Below are 20,632 nucleotides of genomic sequence, written 5' to 3' on the forward strand. Positions count from 1 at the left end.
AATAGAACTTTGACCATATTCTGAAAAAGATGAATGCTTTCCTCCATGTAATTACAGTCTGCAGTGGTTCTCAACCTGTGGGTCGCGACCCCTTTGGGGGTCGAACGACCCTTTCACAGGGGTCGCCTAAGACCATTGGAAAACACATATATAAATACATATTGTTTTTGTGATTAATCACTATGCTTTAATTACATTCAATCATGAGGAACTGTATTAAAGGGTCGTGACATTAGGAAGGTTGAGAACCACTGTTAGCTCTAATCACCGTATGACCGCTGGGGGCTCTGCATGGTGCTCAGAGTAACCGACAGCACAGGACAGCAGAACCAGCCCTGTATTTTGAGTCTGAGGAACTAGATAGAATGAATATAGGTTCTCCCATTATGGGTTATTAGTTTATCATTCTATCTGAATCTGACTTTCTGCATTTGCAACCCTTTAGGGGTTTGAGGATTAAATTATATAATTTAATACCTTGCTCTGTGCATGATGCATACCAGATAAGTATTAAGTTACCCTGAATATAGTTACTGTCCTACTATACTTATCTTCTTTTTTTAAAAAAATATATTTTATTGATTTTTTTACAGAGAGGAAGGGAGAGGGATAGAGAGCTAGAAACATTGATGAGAGAGAAACATCAATTCAGCTGCCTCCTGCACACTCCCCACTGGGGATATGCCTGCAACCAAGGTACATGCCCTCGACCGGAATTGAACCTGGGACCCTTCAGTCCGCAGGCCGACGCTCTATCCACTGAGCCAAACCGGTTAGGGCTATACTTATCTTCTTAATAAAGAAATAAGAAGCCCTAAATTTCTGTAAGGTAATAAATTCCATTTATCTCAAACTTTGAGAAAAAACCCTCACCAAACAAATCTTTGTAACCAACCATCTAACCAACTAACCCAAATAACACTAAATATTAAAAACTCTACAAGCAAACTAGGACATCATCATCATACTTGGATGCTCCAAAGGAATGTTGTCAACAGCAATATCCAGGCTTCCAGGAATGGTCTGCATTTTGCTTATTCTGTCAGCCCTGTGAAAGCATATAAACACACACACACACACACACACACACACACACACACACACACACACACACTGAATTATTCTAGTTGTCAAGAAAAAAACAGTCAACTGTAATTCTGAGCTTTGATTAAGAGTAAACAATAGGACCCCATCCAATCTTGTGAATGACTTTATGTAGCTGGTTTGATTTTGAAAACTAAATTTTATGTGATATTGCCATTACAAATAAAAACCAGGGAGGGGTCAAGTTACAGATATCCTAAATTGTTTTAAATTTATTTGCATCTACTTCTGATAACATTTACATAAATGGCTAAACAAGTATAATAGTAAATATAGTTTTCTGTACCAAAAAGTACTAGTATTGGAACTGGTTTCAGTTATCCATTTTCATAAGGAATCTTAAGAAGCCTTGAGAGCAGCACTGGCCTTTGTTACAAGTGCTAAGCGGACGAGTCTGCTTTTCTCCTCTGCACCAACAGCCAAGAAGGACACAGAGCCTTTCCCTGATCTTCGTTCTTCTGCCTTCTCCCACCCTGTAAATGCATGCAGACACTCCCTTCCTGCCTATCCCTGCTCTCCATTCACTCTGACTCTTGGTTCCTGACTCTTGAGTCCTTGCATTTCTTTCCCTCTCTCTCTACTAAAACCTTCTCGCCCAACCTCCTTTAAAGTAAAGTGAAAACCATAGTAGCCTGATAACAGCTTCAAGTGCTCTCTCCCTTTCAGGATATTGACTTTGATAGGTGGAATAATTACAGTGGTAGGTCAGAGCCAGCTCTTCCCAGCTTGTGAGAGCTGATTGTTAAATTTTCAGTTATTTTGCCTGCCAATTGTTAAACACAACCATTTTTAAAAATGAAATTATGTAAACTTACCATTAAACAAATTGTATTAAAGTCCAAGGTAATAAGTATATTCAAAATTCATCATTTACTAATTATTTTACTACAAGATAGATGATCCAGAATCTTGATGTTATTTACATGTATTATATGGTGGAAATGTTATATAATGGTGTGCACATTTCCTCCCAATTCTGTATTTGGTGAAGCCCCATGGGTAGCTTGAAATTAGCAATGGTAGTATTGTTTATGCATAAATTACAAATCAATGGTGGCAATGATGTTGATTTATGTTAATTTCAAGAGTATAGCCCAAGTCCTACCTTCTATAATCTGACACTAGTTTAAGTAGGTCCTCGGTTGAAATCTTGCTACTTTCTTGTCTATATAATGGTGAAAATCTTGAGTCTCTGTCCACATTTCCCTGGTTGTCCTTAAATACTGATCTGAAAAAAAAAAGAATATTTATTTAGGTTGGTATTCGGATACTATTTACAGAGTTGTGTTTTTAGGTGATTAAAATAATTTAATTTCCCATTTATAATGGAAAAAGTTTCATTACAAAAATTTAGAGAATAAAAATACAAGAAAAATTCTCAGACAAAAGTTTCATTTAGACACTATATTTATATTTAACTTTTTATTTTTCAACTCAGTATCTAAAGTGACAGCACCCATATTACAACTACATTTATTTATGATTTAGTAACATATCAAACCTAAGGAAGCTGAAAGGAAAGGAACATGTTATTCCTTCTTCATTATTTTCTGAGCAAGCCAGGGTCACGTACCATTAGTTTTATAAGTATAAAAAAAGGGATAAGAACCTGACCATGGGTACAAGGGCCAGACGCTTGAAACATTTTCATGGAGATAAATGTGCCCAAGTCCTACATTTTAGGACAGAGACAGATATAAAATGGAGAACATCTGAGTCAGAATTTTGTACTAACTAATGATACTACCATGAATCGAAGTCATTTATTTCCTTTCTTGATCCATTTCACTGGAACTACATAGATTTTAGTTAAAATATATAAATTGTTTTTGTCCAAACAATATAGTAATGTCAGGCAACACTTGCTGACAAACTAGTATACACAACACAGCTTACTTCAGTTTTTCTTCCTCATCATTCATCATACTCTGCCTATCAAAGAAAATTAGATGCATGTATAATTGATTTCTCTCTAATGTTGAAGAAATGCTAAATTTTTATTCCTCCTAGCTTAAAGATCTTGACTAGATGATTTTATTACTCTTTAAATTAGCCAAAGATTTCAGTGTTCAGGCTGAAATGGTCATTTAAATGGATATCTGATCATAGAGCTTTAATGTCTAGTAATACAGAAAATGTGCCAGAAATTTATCAGAATAATATTTTAGATTCCTTCCATCTTTTTCCAATTTTTCTCTGTTAAGTACTAAGTGAGGGGGGAAAAGCTTTCCTATCAGATAACACTAATGAAGCAGAATGAAAATATTTAACTAGACAATTATTTTTTATTAAATATAATATAGGGCTTTTATTCATATGCGTGGCATGTTGAAACAAATATGGTATATTTCCCAACATGGGAGAAGACTGACTGAGCCTGGACAGGAATTTTTTTTTTTAATTAACCAGCTTCTGCAAATATATTGATAGACATGGGTTGTGTAACTCGTTTTTGCTATTATCCACAGCTCTGTCCTAGAAATAGCTCACTTACATTGGAAACATTATAAAGAGAATGAGGAGCACAGCACCAGGAAGTCCTGCATAGTACCAAACACCCTGTCCTTGCTTGATAAATATTCTAACTGGCAACAGAACACAGACTGTCTCATTTACACAGATGGCTTCAGGGTGGCTGGAACACTGTGCCTACTAGTTCCAGTTGCCGCAGTTGAGCAATGATCAGTATATGTGAGTCTCAGAATCATGGCATTTGGGGTATGATGGAAGGAAATGCAATGTTTACCCAAAAGAAAAAGAAGCTTAGGTGTCCCTTAGAGCTTCATTCATAGGTAGCATGAATGCCACAATGTACAGAAAGAATTGGGCATATTTTTTGTGGCTATGGAAAACAAAATATAGAAGTGATTGTCAAACAGTTTAAACATTTTTTTTTTTTAAGATTTTTTTTTTTAAAATATATTTTATTGATTTTTTACAGAGAGAAAGGGAGAGAGATAGAGAGTTAGAAACATCGATGGGAGAGAAACATCAATCAGCTGCCTCCTGCACATCTCCCACTGGGAATGTGCCCGCAACCCAGGTACATGCCCTTGACCGGAACCGAACCCGGGACCTCTCAGTCCGCAGGCCGACGCTCTATCCACTGAGCCAAACCGGTTTCGGCAGTTTAAACATTTTTTAAATGACTTATCTAATCATCAAAGCTACAGAAAGACAGAAAGAACCACAGTGGGAGGCACTTGACTTTTTGTCACTGGAAGGATTCAAACAGAGGTTGAATAACCATTTGTTGGGGATACTATTACATTTTGTACCTTCTCTAAGTTATAAATATAAGAACAATATTTTACTGTAGTCTCATTTAATTTTAAAGAAAATTCAGTGTTGTGCACTGGCCCATTTAGAACATTGCATGAGAGTAAAGAAATAAAAAACAGTCTTGGCAAGGACTTAGGGCACATATTATTCTAGGATGATATGCACAGAGAGGGTTCCATTTAACAACATGATTTTCTCCTGAATCAATGAGTGTAAAATGCCCTACCTACTGGAGGTTAAATGTTTTGTGGGGTTTTTTTTTGCTGTAAAATGACACCGCAGCTGGTGTCAAAGATAAGAACATGAATTTCAGATAAAATGTTCACAGCAATGAGCATCTGTGTCTTGTAGTGGGTCAGATGATTAGATCTGGGTAAAAATATGGTCATATGTTACACTGTCACTTCTATGTGATAGTTGATTAGTGACAGTTGATTTTAAGGGCCAACGTGTTTTAGGATACACTCAAAGCTGTAATGTGAGACTAATGTCAATCTAGAAAAGAGAAGTAGCCAGAGAATTAGCAGTATCAGTAGGGTATTGAAATATGTCAGGAATTAGCTTATGTCAAAATCACATGAATAACAATGAGCGTTCAATGTTTATTGGAAGCAGTTTCCATATAAGAAAGTTAAAATCTTCTTTAATTGTACCTGATACTTATTTTTGTGGTTAGATAATACAAGTAGTATAACATAAAACCTTTAGAAATGTACGCTAACCATTTTTCTCAGTTGCTAGTAATGTCTATGGAAGTCTAAAACATATATTTATATACAGAAATTGGTGGTATATACTGTTCCCTAACCTACAACCAAACCACTCATCAGGCATTCATGTAGCATGAGCTTGTGGTTTTGTTGGCTTTCCTGTCTTAGACATAATTACTTTAATAGTGGTAACATTGCCAGCCTCCCTAGAAACTTCATCTCTTTCTTCCAACATATGTTACTAGAACCTTGAAAGTTGGATTGGTACTTCTCCCTTACTGCTCTGTGATGGGTAATTCTTTTACTTATTTCTCACTGCCTCAAATTTACTAGAAAGGGAACTTGTGGTGAGTGTGATCTCCACAGGAGAATTCATAATAATCACAGAATAATGGCTTCTAATAATGGCTATCTTTTATTGGGTACACACCCATGCTCATTAATTCATGCAAGAGTAAATCTGGTATTATCCTTCCTCTATTGTACATTTAAAAAAATCTGAGGTAGCCCTGGCCACAGTGGCTCAGTTGGTTGAGCATTGTCTTATACACCAAGAGGTGGTGGGTTCCATTCCCTGTCAGAGCACATACACTGGTGCAGATTGGATCTCCGCTTGGGGCACATGCAGGAGGCAACTGGGTGATGTTTCTCTCTCACATTGATGTTTCTCTTTCTCTCTCTCCCTCCCTTCTGTCCTCTTTTGAAAAAGAATCGTTTAAAAATTCCTTTAGCCTGGGCAGCATGGCTCAGTGGTTGAGCATCAACTTATGAACCAGGTCACGGTTTGATTCCCAGTCAGGGCACATGCCTGGGTTGCAGGCTCGATTCCCAGTGTAGGGTGTGCAGAAGGCAGCCAGTCAGTGATTCTCTCTCATCATTGATGTTTCTATCTCTCTCTCCCTCTCCCTCCCTCTCTGAAATCAATAAAAATAGATTTTAAAAACATTCCTTTAAAAAATCTGAGGTAAAGACAGACCACAAGTACTTGCTTAAGTTCACTTGTCTAGTTGAGATTTCAAACCCATCTCTGGTTCTAAAATGCCTGCCTCTGAAACCTCACAACAATGCTGGATCCTTAAAGAGAAAATACGTTCACCATTGTAATTTTGCTATACTGGGATATTTTACTTTTGCCAAGGGATATTTTGTTTCTAGTTGCTCCAGTAGATTTTCTTGTGGGAACTGCTGAGAATACTTATCAATGTCAAAAAGTTTGACCAGCAAATTACAGCCAGTTATCCTTTCTTTTGAAACATATGAGAAGTAAAAACCATTATATTTATCAGAGAGTGTTCAGTATATCTCACTAGAAGCTTTTTCATGCAGACTCTCCTGGTATTAATTGTCCCTGTAGGAGAGAGAGGGAAAAGGGAGATCGAGTGATAGTTATGATCTACTTTATGCCATGGGCTTCTGCACCTGAGATTGCGCTTACTGCCCATGAGGCCAGTGTTGTCACCTGCCTTCTGTAAATGGGGACCGTGAGAATCAGGAAGGAAACTTGCCCAAAGTTACAAACTGTAAGTGGTGGCCTGACCTAGACCCTTTCTGTCAGACTCCTGGGGCTGGCCTCCTTCTCCCGTACTGCAAGGCTGCCTTACAGCACACAATTCCCAGAGACCGTGTGAGCCTATATAGGCTTACTGTTGCCCAGACTCCCACATTTCTCTTTCCTGCACTTACTTGTACCAACTTTAAGTAACACCCTCAAAACTATAACAAACAGTGGTGAGTTTACTCTGGTTCTGCTCATCGCTGGGAACTGGGAGACCTAAGCATGGCATAAGTAACGGGTTCTCACTTCATTCTGCATTGTAAAATTGCTGCCATGGGACAGCATTATCAACATTCAAATGATTACTTAATAGGCAGTCTCATTTTGTAGTTCATTTGATTTGTGCACTGTTGGCCATTTTTTCCTTATGTCTGTTCCAGGCTCTTCCTCCTTTAAGAAATTATTATACTAATAAAGATGCACAGAGATTGAAGAGGACAATAATAATGGATGTTTGAGTAGATCCAACAAACTATTTTTGTTCTTTATGCAGAGGTTATATTTCCAGGAGGGTGATTCCATCATCAGTGTCTATATAACTCAGCATTGCTATCAGCATCAACTGGTACTGATAAATTTAGCTATGCTAATCAGCACCAAAATCAAAGAGAGTTTAAATGATCAACCTGAAGGCTTCTAGACAACCATACATAGACCTGCACTCTACGCATAGATGAAAACATGCAGCTGCCTAAGACATCAGAGTGTGTCCATCTGAATTTTATACACACCAAACTCTCAGGGGTGATATAATGTCAGGTGTTTGATAAAATTTATATCCTAAACAAGTTATTACTTTGATTTGACTCTACCAAGAACCCACAGCATACTGGTCATGCCAACACTGTACCTATGTCGTGGCCTCAGTTTAGTATGAGTTGTCTTGATTGTCTTGTAAAACACATTTCTGGGGAGCTCAAGGTATTTATAAAGATGAACACATTAGCATTATTCTAGGTGTTAGTATATTAAAAATAACAAGTAACACAGAAGCGTTCAAAACGGAAGCTTCCAATGCTGACTACAAATGCATGTCTATTCTGTTGGTTGCAATTGTCAACCTACCTCATTGCCCAAGCGAATGGCATGCGGTATTTCCCCAACTTGCTGCAGAACTGCCTATTGGATTTGAGTATCTTTTGTGCACACTAAGGGAGAAATAAATGATATGTGGTTTAGAACATCACTTTACAACCTGCCCATGAAAAATATTAACAAATATTTTTTATGTTATCTTACAGTGAAACTCAATGGAATTCTGACTTACTGGGCCCACAGATGAACCTCTTAAAGAGCCAAAATGATAAGTCTCTGTGTTAAACTACTACATAATATTTTTCTTTCTTTTTTAGCTTGGAAATTCAAATATAGAAAATACCCTTGTCTTGGAATATCAAAGTTTTTCCTTTCTTCTGACTTCAAAAACCTTAAAATATTGAATGGAAAGTGTTATCAAATTTACATTCACAGTCTGTCCTATGTTTTCTTTTATTTATCATGGCGGAGGTCAGCAAAATTGTTCTGTAAAGTTTCACACAGTAAATATACTGGGCCATATGGTCTCTGTCACAACTTCTCATCTCTGCTGCTCTAGCAGAAAAGCAGTCATAGAAGATCCACAAATGAATGAGTGTGACTGTGTTTCAATAAAACTTTATTTACAAAAACAGGTGGCAGGGTGGATTTGGCCCACACACCATAGTTTGCCAAACCCTGAATCTCATAAATCTGTTAAATTCTGCCCAAAATGGACACATATGTTCAAATTCAATGGTTATACATTATTTTCGCAATGTATTTCTTTTGTGTGGAAAATATAGACTTTTATATTTATTTTCTACTAAATAGTAACATTCAATTATTAAAGAAAATATCATAGAAAAAAAAGCCCTTGTTCCCACCATTCAAAGAACTCACTGTATGTCCTTTATTCTTTCTTTCTTTACTTAGGTCTATTATAACTTGATATGCAATTATCTATTCCCCTTTTCATAGTTTCCCATCAGCATTAATAATGTCTTAGTGGGCTGTATTAACTTGTTTTTAGTCAGATTAATCCAACTTTTCATTATTGTTAACACTTTGATCCTTGGAATTAAAGCTTTATCCACATTTAAATTTGTTTCTACTAATAGATGATCAAAAGTCAGAAACTGCTGGGTCACAAAGCATAAGCCAGGAATATATACTTTAACATTTTCCTGATGCCTAAGTAAATGCCTTAGTGAAAATATTTATGCACTAAGTAAATATTTTGAGACTTATCAAACTTGATAATTCATCTGACAATGCAATTTTATTTCTTGAAATTAATTGAAATGCTGTGTGGAAAAGATTATGGATTACCTTGTTGGAGTCTGGATTCTTAATGTAAGGTTCTGCACCACTTGCAATGTTTCCCATTAATACTTTCTCGACTTTGGCCACCAAAACAATATCAGAATGTGGATTGCTTACAGAGAATATGGCCTATGTACAAAAAAAAAGAGTTAGGATTAATAAACTAGTAAGCATGTAGGAGGCCAACCTGAGGACATTTACAAAATCTCATTTGTTTTGAAAGAACAGCTTTAAGGGAATTTTTATTTGGGTAATTGCTCCTCTTGTGTAGGGTATTGGAAAGAACAGTGGGACAGCATTTTATACCCCACCATGTGTAAGCAAAAGTGCAACCTGCTTTGGAAATTTCAGCCATTCCTCTGGAAACCCCTTGACGTGAGGTTCTTCCAATTGCCGTGGGGTGACTGTGTCTATGTTCCCATTTTCCAGCGTCACGGAGGCCCCTGAGAGCATCTGCCTGACAGCCGTGTGGTTCAGGTCCACATGGAAATCAGCAGAAATCTTCCTGCTGTCTCTGAGGTCATAAAGGGCCACACTCACGAAAAAAGGCTCAACCTGCAGGAAAGAGAACCGATGGTTTTGACAAAAATCAACCAAACAAATAAAAAGATCACCCTCAAAACCCCAAACTGCTAAAAAAACTTTTTAATGTGACCAGAGTATCACAGAAGACAAAGGAAAAAGATTCAAGAGTGACATTTCAATTAGAAAAACATCAAATGAACAGATTAAATAAAACAAGGACTAAAAGAAACAAATCTATGTATATGTAATTATATACTATATATATATACATATATATACGCACACATACACACACATCCATATGTACATACATGTATATGAATAATTATATATGTAACTAGAGGCCCAGTGCACAAAATTCATGCATGGGTAGGGTCCCTAGGCCTGGCTGATGATCAAGGCCAATCGGGGCCTTCTGGCTGCCTGCCAGGACCTTCCTTCCTCAGCTGCTGGCTGCTGGCCAGGGCCTTTTTTCATCCCGTGCCACCCCCTGGTGGTCAGTGCACATCATAGTGAGCGATCAAACTCTTGGTCGAACTCCCAAAGGGACACTTTGAATATTAGCCTTTTATATATATAGATTACAGGCTTCTAAGGCTAGAACATGCTTACAAAAATATTTTTACTTACGTTTATGCTTCTTAATTTTGATTTGATGCCCATGATGTATCTTCCAATATTCTAAGGTCAAGCAGGTTATACATACAAATCAAAGTATGACATGGTTCATCATTGTACAGACTCACTCATGCTGTGGATTTTGCTGAATGTTTAATAGATACTTCTTGCTCTTTGAAGTTATAATTATATTGAGGTTTAACTTATAATGAGGGTTTTCATTTAATTCCTTAATATTACCAATACTTATCAGACGCCTTACTGTTACAAATAGAATGACACATACAAAATGAAATTCAATAAATTAATTTGGGAAAAAAAGACAATTAAAAAGTAAAAGTTTTATGTTTTATCAATTTAATTTATTTCATAAAAATCCCTGGTTTGTGGTAATGGTAATCTGCCAAGAGTTGAAAAATGAAAAAAATCACATGAAAATTACTCAGGCAGGAACATAAACACATTGAAGGTCAAAGGAAAAAATCCGTATTAATTTTCCTGAATTGTTGCATTTTGACTTTCATTTCTGCTTAGAGAATGGAAATAAATGACCTACATTGATAATCCATCAGAAATTAAAGCTCATACAGTGATTCATTTATTTCTTCAAATACAGCTTTTCAACTTAAATGTCAATTTTTACTCTTTGAATCACTAGCTTTTCAGTAAGGATTTGTTTAAAAAGCACCTTCAAAGCCTAACAAATAAAATCATAGGTTTCTTTTGTTTAGAATTTTGTACTTTTCATAAAAAAAAATAAAAAACATGACATTTAAAATGTTGCTCTGCTGTGAAGCTGCTTTACTATTTTAGATTTTTGGAATTAATCCCCATTTTAAAAGAAATATTTTATACTATAAAACCATCAACCTGAACTTGGTTTTCAATGACTGACTAAAAAATTACATGCTGTCAAATAGTTTCCTCATCATGCAAAAGTTCTTTTTAGGTTGTTTTTTAGAAGTTCATTCATTAAATGCAGCAGTTGGTTCTTTAGCAACTTAAAACAATATTTCAATTAATTTAAAAACATGTTCATGGACTTGAAAGAATAAATTTAAAAGTAGCTATATTAATAAAACAGTGTCATTGAAAAACTACGCAAGAATTAAAAAAAAAAAAAAAAAAAGGCCGAAACCGGTTTGGCTCAGTGGATAGAGTGTCGGCCTGCGGACTGAAAGGTCCCAGGTTTGATTCCGGTCAAGGGCATGTACCTGGGTTGCGGGCATATCCCCAGTAGGAGATGTGCAGGAGGCAGCTGATCGATGTTTCTCTCTCATCGATGTTTCTAACTCTCTATCTCTCTCCCTTCCTCTCTGTAAAAAATCAATAAAATATATATTTAAGAAAAAAAAAAAAAGAATGCCATCGCATAGCAAAATTCTGTTAAGGTGAGGCTGCTTTATTGATTATGTAAAACATTGCTTATAAGCATAATGACATTATATTTTAAAAAGCAATTTCCTTGTTTTTTAACACTTATGGCAACTGTAAAATAAATTAAACCTATACAGACATACAGAGCACTCCAAATCAACTTCTCCCTCTGGTTGACAGATGTGAGAGGGACTGTAAGCTGCTCTCTGAACTTCTGCCTGTTCTCTTGCTTGGGAGATTGGCCCAAATACAAACACTGAGCTTCTGAATATGATTTTTTGTACAAATAAAGGAATCCACGGGAAAGGAGTCATATGTCCTTGGCACTAGGAAGAAAAGCCCATTATCTTTGTGTTTCAGTTCCTAAATTTGACATTTTGATTAGAGTAAAAAAAAAAAGCATTTATTTTTCTTTAATAAGATGATTAAGTGACATTATGATTTGGGTTAAATTTTTCTGATATTTCTAATAGTAGTTTTGAAAAACAAGTTTCGTGTGTGTGTGTGTGTGTGTGTGTGTGTGTGTGTGTGTGTGTTTAAATCCTGAATAAAAAAGTATGTTCTGATTGTTCCTCCTAACACTTTTACTCCACATATGTTTCTCCTTATAGCCACCAACATCCTCCATGTTCCCACACCCACTGGGCTCCTCTTTGGCTCTGTGTCACTCAGCCTCTCAGCACCACTCCTCGTTGCTGACCCTTTCTTTCTTGGCATCATGATGCACTCTTTCCTGGTTTATCTCTATTTCAATGGTCATTCCTTCATAGTCTTCTTTGGTCACATCCCTATTCATCATTTAAATGTTTGGTTCTTGGCCTCTTCTCCACATACATAGAAATTTCTAGATGATTCCCTCCAGGTCACTGCCTTGACTAGACTTCCAAGTTGATATGTCTGCTCATGACCAGTCCCTTGGTTCCAAACTTGTGTTGAGTCTGTTAAATAGATATCTCTATTTGGCTATCCAATAGGCCTGTCAGGCTTAACATGTCCATAGTGGAATTTTTGGCCTAAATCACCCAAATCTGCTCTTACTACACTTTTGTCCTCTTAATGGCAGTAAATGGCAGCATCCTGCATAGAACTGCTCAAAGAAAATACTAAGGACTCATCCTTGAGATTTTCCTTTCCCTTCTCCTGTATATCCAATCTACCAGCAAAACCGGTCAACTTACAACACGTCAGTCAAATCCATCCATTTCTCTCCTTCCTTGCTATCCCTAATCCAAATGAGGAAATGTACTGTAGACGTAGCCTCATAGCCTCTCTTCCCTATCAACTCCTGTTTCCTCCAATCCAGTCCCCTGATGGATATTTTAGGAACACAGATTAGATTGCATCATTATAAACTACTATAAACCTTTGAATCGCCTCCTCTCACACTTAGGGTAAATCCAGAGTTTGCCCTTTCTGCCAGCCACTCACCATCACAACTAATAAGGCTTCATCTAAAAAGAGATGTACATGAATGAAGTGCACAGCTTGTAGGGAAACGTAATGCTGTGTCTGCCTTCTAAAAGCAAATGGGGCCTTACCATGGATCTGGAAATAAGTTTTTACTTAGAGTTGAAAAATGACAACCGAGAGATAATTTATTAGAAATTAGAAAAGAATGTATTAAAAATAGTAAAAAGTAACATGCCAATATAGCAACTTTTTAAATTGATGGTAGGATTATGAGTGATTTTTATTTTCTTCTTTGTAGAAACATTTGGTAATGTTGATGCTCACAAAATGCACTCTTCCCACACATACATTCATAATTAGCATAGAACTACACCCTAGAACGGGGAGAACTCCCAAAAGGGTCTATTTGGTTTTTTTTTTTTTTTTTTTAGTTTTTATTTATTTTATTTTTTTAGTTTTTTTATTTATTGCTAAAAGTATTACAAAGGGTATTACATATGTGTCCTTTTTCTTTTTCCCTGCCCTTGACAATCCCCTGGCCTCCCCTACCCCCCAGTGTCTTATGTCCATTGAGGGTCTACTTGGTAGAAAAAAGACTCTTGTATTGATTTAATGAGCAGTGTGGTATTTTCCAAATATCAGTGAAGCACTTTTTCCTACAATTTGCATGTAGCATCTGTACTATTATTTATTTAATATTTACCTGATATTATTTCACTTGGTTCACTATTTAGCCTTGTCTTAGACAGTAATAACTGTGAAATCAGAGGGCTGGTATGTTTATTTAAATTACTTTCTAATACACATTAAAATAAACATATAACTATTAAAATAAAAATGTCAATTTAAAAGCCATCTTGAGATACAAGAAGTTACATGCAGTATCTTAGGAAACTCAGAAGCTATGCTGATTTAATGGAGAGAATCCTAAAACATAGTCCCTCTGATGCTTCTTCTTTAAGTTAACAGAAACATTTTATGGCAGCATATTGACAATTCCATTTCAGAACTTGTGCATTTTTGTCATGTGTGAAAATGCTGTCAGCCACATTCCCTGCTACACTAGATGGTGTGCAGTCTGTGCTTGGAATGACTAGGAACAGAAGAGATTTGACTGGGTGGTGTGCTGTTGGTTAATTGGCATAGGAAGTAAGAGAAGAGCAACTTACATTTGTTATCGGATCATTTTCATTCTCCGTAACACATCCCTGAAGACTGAAGTTGAGAGCTTTACAAATGATCATGATTCTCTTGGCAGCTTTTTCTTCAAATGGTTTGATCACAGACTCGGGTTCTAAAAGATTCTTTTTCTGAAGTTTCAAGGTCTAGAAAAATTTTGACAGTTTTACTCCACAAAAATCCATCCACACACACACAAAATGTATAAACCACAATTGTATGGATCAAGTTTCATGTGGGCTTAGAAGGAATTCCAACTTACTTCTATATCTGGATCCATGGAGAAGAGATTTAGCCTCTCCAGGTTTCGAGTGGCTTTGACAGTCTCTTCAGTTTCTGTGAGGTACTACAGAGAATACTGTGTTAGCTCCGGTCTAAATAGCCAGATACTTACAGCCCAGCCCCATCAACATGGCAAGAAGTAGCCCCCTGAGTATTATCAGAGTTTTAAAATCACCCATTGACACTTGGCAAGTCTTATAAAAAACATGCTTTATTTTTTGAATTTTGTGTTTCTTTGCTTAAACCTTAAAAAAAGCATTTCCATCTTTTCCATGAAAGCATTAAGTAAGTAAGCAATGCAAATTCATTTGCATGATAATGTATCAGCTTTATTACTTTTGTGAAGTCTGGATGTAGGCTGTTCTCTGAAGAATCTGTTTCCTCTGGTGTGCATTCACATGTGATAGAATTATCCAGCGAATCTTGAAAAGATACACAAAGACAGGTTATTAAATAACAACTAATGAGTCACACCTTTCTCTAGCCTGTGACATTTCAAAACTAGGTTAGACCCGTGGTCGGCAAACTGTGGCTTGCGAGCCACATGCGGCTCTTTGGCCCCTTGAGTGTGGCTCTTCCTAAGCCTTAGGAGTACCCTAATTAAGTTAATAACAATGTACCTACCTATATAGTTTAAGTTTAAAATATTTGGCTCTCAAAAGAAATTTCAATCGTTGTACTGTTGATATTTGGCTCTGTTGACTAATGAGTTTGCCGACCACTGAAGAGCAGTCTCAACTGGGCTGACTGGTCACTTCAAGTCTCTGCCACGTATCTGTTCCATGCCAGGAGGCTACCTCAGGAATGTCCTCATGGAGATGACAGAAACACAAGAAAGAGCAAGGCCTCTCGAGTGGTAGACTTAGAAGCACCGTACTTGCACTTCTGCTTCATTTATTACCCAAAGCCAGGCACATGGTCAAGTCCAGAGACAGAGGCAGAGGACACTTCAAAGTTAAATGCCCAAGCGGGTGGATGCAGAGAGGGTAAAAGATCATCCAACTCATCAGCAAGACCTATCAATTCTGCCTTAGAAATACTTTCCACACCTGACCAATACTCCTTCTATGTTATTGCTACCACCACTTCAGTTCACCATGATCTCTCTTACCTATCACCACCTGACTGCTCTGTCCAAATCTTTCTTGTCCATTCCTTCTCAGACCATTCTCAATGCAGCAACGAGAATAAACTTAAAAAGCTAACCTGCTCTGACCACTCATTTAATTAAGTCTGCCAAATGGTTTCCTATTGTTCTCAGGATAAAGGTGAAAATCCTGACTAAGGCCTGAATTGTTTTCAATTTTCAATTGAGGGGTTATTTTAAAGCAAAGAGGTGAACCTGGTGAAAGGGAGAAAGAGAGTGAAGAGGGAGTGTGGGAAAGAGAGGCTTTGTAATATCTTCCATGTGAGGATAGCCTGGGACCCTTGTCTCCAACCTCATCTCCTTCCATCCTTTCTTTCAGTTTATAGTTGGAACACATCATAATTGCCCAACTTGTACACTATTTTAAGCCTCTGGGGTCTTACTTGGACTGGTCTGTGTCCAAGTAGAGAAGTGGAGTTATTTATCCCTCCTTTTGGTACGACTTCAAAACCCTCTGCCTTATGCCCTAAAAAAAAAGAGAGGAGAAGAGCGTAGATTGATTTGGCTCAGTGGATAGAGCGTTGGCCTGCAGACTGAAGCATCTGAGGTTCAGTTCCAGAGAGAGGAGAGAGAGAGAGGAGAGAGAGAGAGAGGAGAAAGAGAGAGAAGAGAGAGAGAGAGAGAAGAGAGAGACTGGGTTAGACCCAAGAGCGATGAAAGATGGATGTTAGTGAACAGATGCCTTCACTATATCTTGGTTCCAGTACTCCTTACTGTTAAAAAGACATTGGCCGGGAAATCAGACCTTCTAATGATCTTTTGGGATTCTTTCCATGACACCATCCTGTGCCCATGAGAACTCTGAACCCTTACAGTTCTACATTAATACTTGGTGCTGTCTTGACTTACTTCATGAATGCATACTAAAGTTTTTGTACATATGTTTTTATTTTTGATAATTCTGACTCTCAGGCCATCAGTTTAAAACTCACATTATAGCTTCTGTTTCTAAACTCTCTACAACTCTGTCAACATTAATTTTCTAGTTGAATATTATTAAGTAAATCATGAATGTAAAATACCTACTATGGTACACAGAAGTGGTGTTAAAAGCAACAATGATTTTCTCCCTCATTATCCCATGACTTGTTCACTTAAACGCACATGATACTTAGGCTACTAGAACTTAAAGACACTTTATGTTCTAATGTACCACGATGCAGTGCAAGATGCCTTAAAATAGTTTTCCTTTGGGAGGAATGATTGACTCTAAAGGTGAAGTTGTTTTCCACATAATGATAGATCTGCTTTATCTACCATTCTTTTCACTCCTTCTCTCCTCTCTTTTGCTCCCTTCTCTTTGCCTGGAGTGAATTTAAATCTTTTTGAGGGAATTAGGATGGGCAGAAAAATTTATTGTCTTATAAAAATCTCTAATACTATGTCAAATTTATGGAACTTTCACATATACATAAGCAGATCTCAGTATGGTCAAAAAGCACACATGACACTTCTTTCAATTAAAAGGAAGTAATGCATATTTGCCTTCACAGAGTATACTGTTAATTAATCAAATTTAATGAAAAGCTATCAAACACCTCCAGGGTGACATCTCATCAGATCTGAGTACATTTTTTATACTGATGACAAATGCTTCCCAACATCATTTGTTGGCCATCAGCCTCAATCACTGTTCGTCCAGTCAAAATCGTACCTATGTGTGGTGACACTCACTATTCAGTACAAGTAAAAATTTAGAGACTATTTCTTGGAACTCAGGGATGGATGAGCTAGACCTGCCAGCTACTATAGCTTCTAGGAGTTTAAATGACCCAAATGCACAGGTCACACTTTGCAAAGGATGGAAGGGGTTGGTGATGTGCTCTTACCCAGCCCCAGATCGGTGAGCTCTGTGCTCCTCCGACCCTGAAGGGGTCCCTCAGGGCTGATTTGCAGGATGCGGTTGAGGGTGTGGATCCATTCATCCATATCGGACTCCGTTTCAGCCGCCAGCACAAAATAGGTCAGGTCATTCATTTTCAATTCAAAGGCATATTTTCTTAGTCTGTTATTCTTTGGTACAAAAAGAAAGAAAAAACACCAGATAAATAAGTCTTAGAGAGTGGGAGACATATTTTATGGGCTCCTGATGGTTCCAAAGTTTTCCATATAGGTAAGTAACATAAAGAAATTTTCCAAAATAGGACACAAATTTAGATGGGTATGAATCAATCTGTAATTCTGATATAGGTATTCAACTCTTACTAACACTGTTCTAAAATCTTTAGAGCCCCCACACTATAATAAAGCAAAGCCTATATACTCAGGATAACTCAACTTTGTAGAAGTAAAACACAAACTGGAGAAGAGCCAGAAGATGGGAGTGTTACTATCCTGTGAAATTGTAGATAAATATCAAAGTATAAATTATTTTATGGGAACAGGATTGCTCTTCTTGGTGGCAACAAAAAGTAATTTTGAATATCCTCTCGGCAATGTCCTTTTTTGGGGGGATGCCTTCAGACACTGTCCCAAAATAACTTGTTCCTTTCAACTTCCACAGCACAATTACAAATACAAAGAGGACACTTACTAAATACTCGCCATCTGTATACCAGGCACTGTGCTGGACTTTTTACAGTCATTATCTTACTTAAATCTCCCAACAACCTTTGTGTGAAAAATCATATTATTCCATTTAACATATGATGACATTGAGGCTTGGGCAGGTAAGCTAGGAATTACACGGGTAGCAAGTGGTAGAAAGGGGAAATAATCTCTTTGGACTTTAACACCCACTGAGACGAACCGGGTATAAAGAAGATGCTCAGTGAATGCCATCCTCCTTCCTTGCTACCTCCCTGGCACAATCACCCACCTACGGGGTAGCTGTGGCCTGGAGGTAATAAATTTTCCATGTGCTGAGAATAGACAGTGAGACAACATAAATGCCTCAAGAAAAAGTAAAATTTGGAAATTGAAGGAGAAAGAAGAATCAGTTTAAAAGCTACGTGTGATTCTCACTGTAAAATGTCACAGTTCAAATGCTATTTTCTGCACTCTTCCAATGACGAACTATTTGCCCCCGTCCATACTTTTGTACTATTGTCAAAGGTATTATTTCCTTGCCTTGTAATGACTCACTTGCAGGCTGGCTCTTTTATTTGCCCATGAGCTTGATTGGAGCAGAAGTTGCCTAACTGTCCTCAGTGCTCAGGGCAGTGATAACATTCACTCCTAAAGAGGTGTCTATTGTGTTTGCATTTTGTGTCAGGAAGAAACAAAGTCTCTGCCCTGGCAGAACAGGGAGACAGGCCTTAACCAATGAAACACAGTGTGATATTGGGAGATAAATGTACTCACATTTTGTATGAATATGTTGAAGAAAAGGTATAAAGTCAAGGTATTAATATGCTTTTTGAGAACAGAATTGCTATTGGCATATGAGAATATAGCTGGTCTCATGAGAGCACAGGGCAGGATGGCTCTGGCAAGTAAAAGTCCAGAGCTGAATTTGGAAAAAATTATTTGGCTGCAGTGTAAACAGAATGAGGAGTCACCAGAAAGGCAGTGGCCTCAAACTACTGTGTGCAAAGCCAACATCTAGGCAGCCTCTTTAAGAATGCAAGTTCTTAGAAGCCTGGTCCCCGCAGGGAGAGTGAGCAGACTCCCTCCATACACTCTCACACAAGCTTCCTGGGCTTCTGTCCAAGGAGGTCCATTGAACCTCCTGTGACCTCAGTGACACAGAGTGCCTAAGGACAAAGACAAGTTGGCTGATAACACATATAAAAAAGGGAGACAGGTTTCTTTAAAAAAAACCCAACCAAACAAACAAACAAAAAACGAACCCCACAGGAAGAGAAATAGACAAAAAGGGAAAAACTAGAAATGCCCAGAGTTCAAGACCTCACTTTGGCTAGGACAGTGGTCGGCAAACTGTGGCTCGCGAGCCACATGAGGCTCTTTGGCCCCTTGAGTGTGGCTCTTCCTAAGCCTTAGGAGTACCCTAATTAAGTTAATAACAATGTACCTACCTATATAGTTTAAATTTAAAATATTTGGCTCTCAAAAGAAATTTCAATCGTTGTACTGTTGATATTTGGCTCTGTTGACTAATGAGTTTGCCGACCACTGGGCTAGGATATTGTTAATTATTTGACAATTGCAAATGCAAGCCAATCTCAGTGCTGTCTTGAAAACAAACAAGTTAAAGAGTCTCTTTGACTAATCTGATGTTGTAAATCATGAAAACTGGGAGATGCAGCTATGCAAACTGCTAATACTGGGTCCAAGTTAAAAGTGGATCAAGCTGCAACCTGCTTTCCAATGCTGCTGCTAAGAAACTAATAAAAATTTTAGAAAGAAAACATTATGAAATATTTTAAAAATGTCGATTTCCTAAATTGCATTCTGTACATCAAATAAATTTAATATTGTTGCCAAGTTCAACAATATTTTACAAATATTTTTTTAAAACTTTGTGCGAATTATTATAAGCCAGCCCTTGGTTCTCACAAAGAGGTGGTATTTATAAATAAAATAAATATTCTATTTACAACTGCTCAGACACCAAATTATTTTTTTTTTTAAATTTGGAGAGAATAGAACCGCTTTCAGTGTTGAGAGGTTTATGTTGGAGAGGACTAAGATGTCTAAAGTGGTTTTCTATCTCACTCTCCAAAATAATGGCATATCAACTAGCAAAAAAGAAAGGACAGAAATAGAAAAATCAATGGAACATTTTAATAATCTTGAAATGCAATAGTTAAGTCATTACAATGGCATTCATAAAGTAATCATACTCATTTCACTCCCCCAATGTTCCCGTTTCCATGAAATCAGTGTTCTTTGTATCCACTGCAACTACTTTGCTCATCCAAGCTCACCACAGCCCACCTACACGGCTTCATAAACCATAGGAAACTGAATGTGGCCTGATGCCATCTGATGTGTTTAATGAGTTGTAGCAAACTGGTCTGTTTCTACAGCGTTCATCTGGAAAAGTTTCGAGATAGATACTCCAAGGACGCCACTAAAGTCAATGGAGGACTAAATGTCGAAGAAAGAAGGTACCCAAACAAAATATTCCATCACGCCAGCAATGGTGCTAGCATCTTTTACAGAATTTTTCAGAAACTATAGAAGCACACAACATCAACT

General features: G+C 37.3%; 1 protein-coding gene across 13 annotated transcripts in view; it reads right to left on the bottom strand.

The window, feature by feature from the left end:
- The window catches only part of DOCK10 (dedicator of cytokinesis 10), a 210,961-nt gene that overhangs the window by 62,094 nt on the left and 128,235 nt on the right, over positions 1-20,632 (bottom strand). For all 13 annotated transcript variants that reach the window (XM_036319299.1, XM_036319291.1, XM_036319296.1 and 10 more), the window contains exons 8-16: positions 17,359-17,542; positions 14,719-14,804; positions 14,363-14,446; positions 14,091-14,246; positions 9,325-9,546; positions 8,998-9,120; positions 7,717-7,799; positions 2,210-2,332; positions 969-1,048 (exon numbers count right to left, since the gene is read on the bottom strand). In XM_036319299.1, coding sequence (XP_036175192.1) covers positions 969-1,048; positions 2,210-2,332; positions 7,717-7,799; positions 8,998-9,120; positions 9,325-9,546; positions 14,091-14,246; positions 14,363-14,446; positions 14,719-14,804; positions 17,359-17,542 — 1,141 coding nt within the window. The remainder of the gene's footprint in view (positions 1-968; positions 1,049-2,209; positions 2,333-7,716; positions 7,800-8,997; positions 9,121-9,324; positions 9,547-14,090; positions 14,247-14,362; positions 14,447-14,718; positions 14,805-17,358; positions 17,543-20,632) is intronic.

Source organism: Myotis myotis, unplaced genomic scaffold (genome assembly GCF_014108235.1).
Source record: "Myotis myotis isolate mMyoMyo1 unplaced genomic scaffold, mMyoMyo1.p scaffold_m19_p_8, whole genome shotgun sequence".
NCBI lineage: Eukaryota > Metazoa > Chordata > Mammalia > Chiroptera > Vespertilionidae > Myotis > Myotis myotis.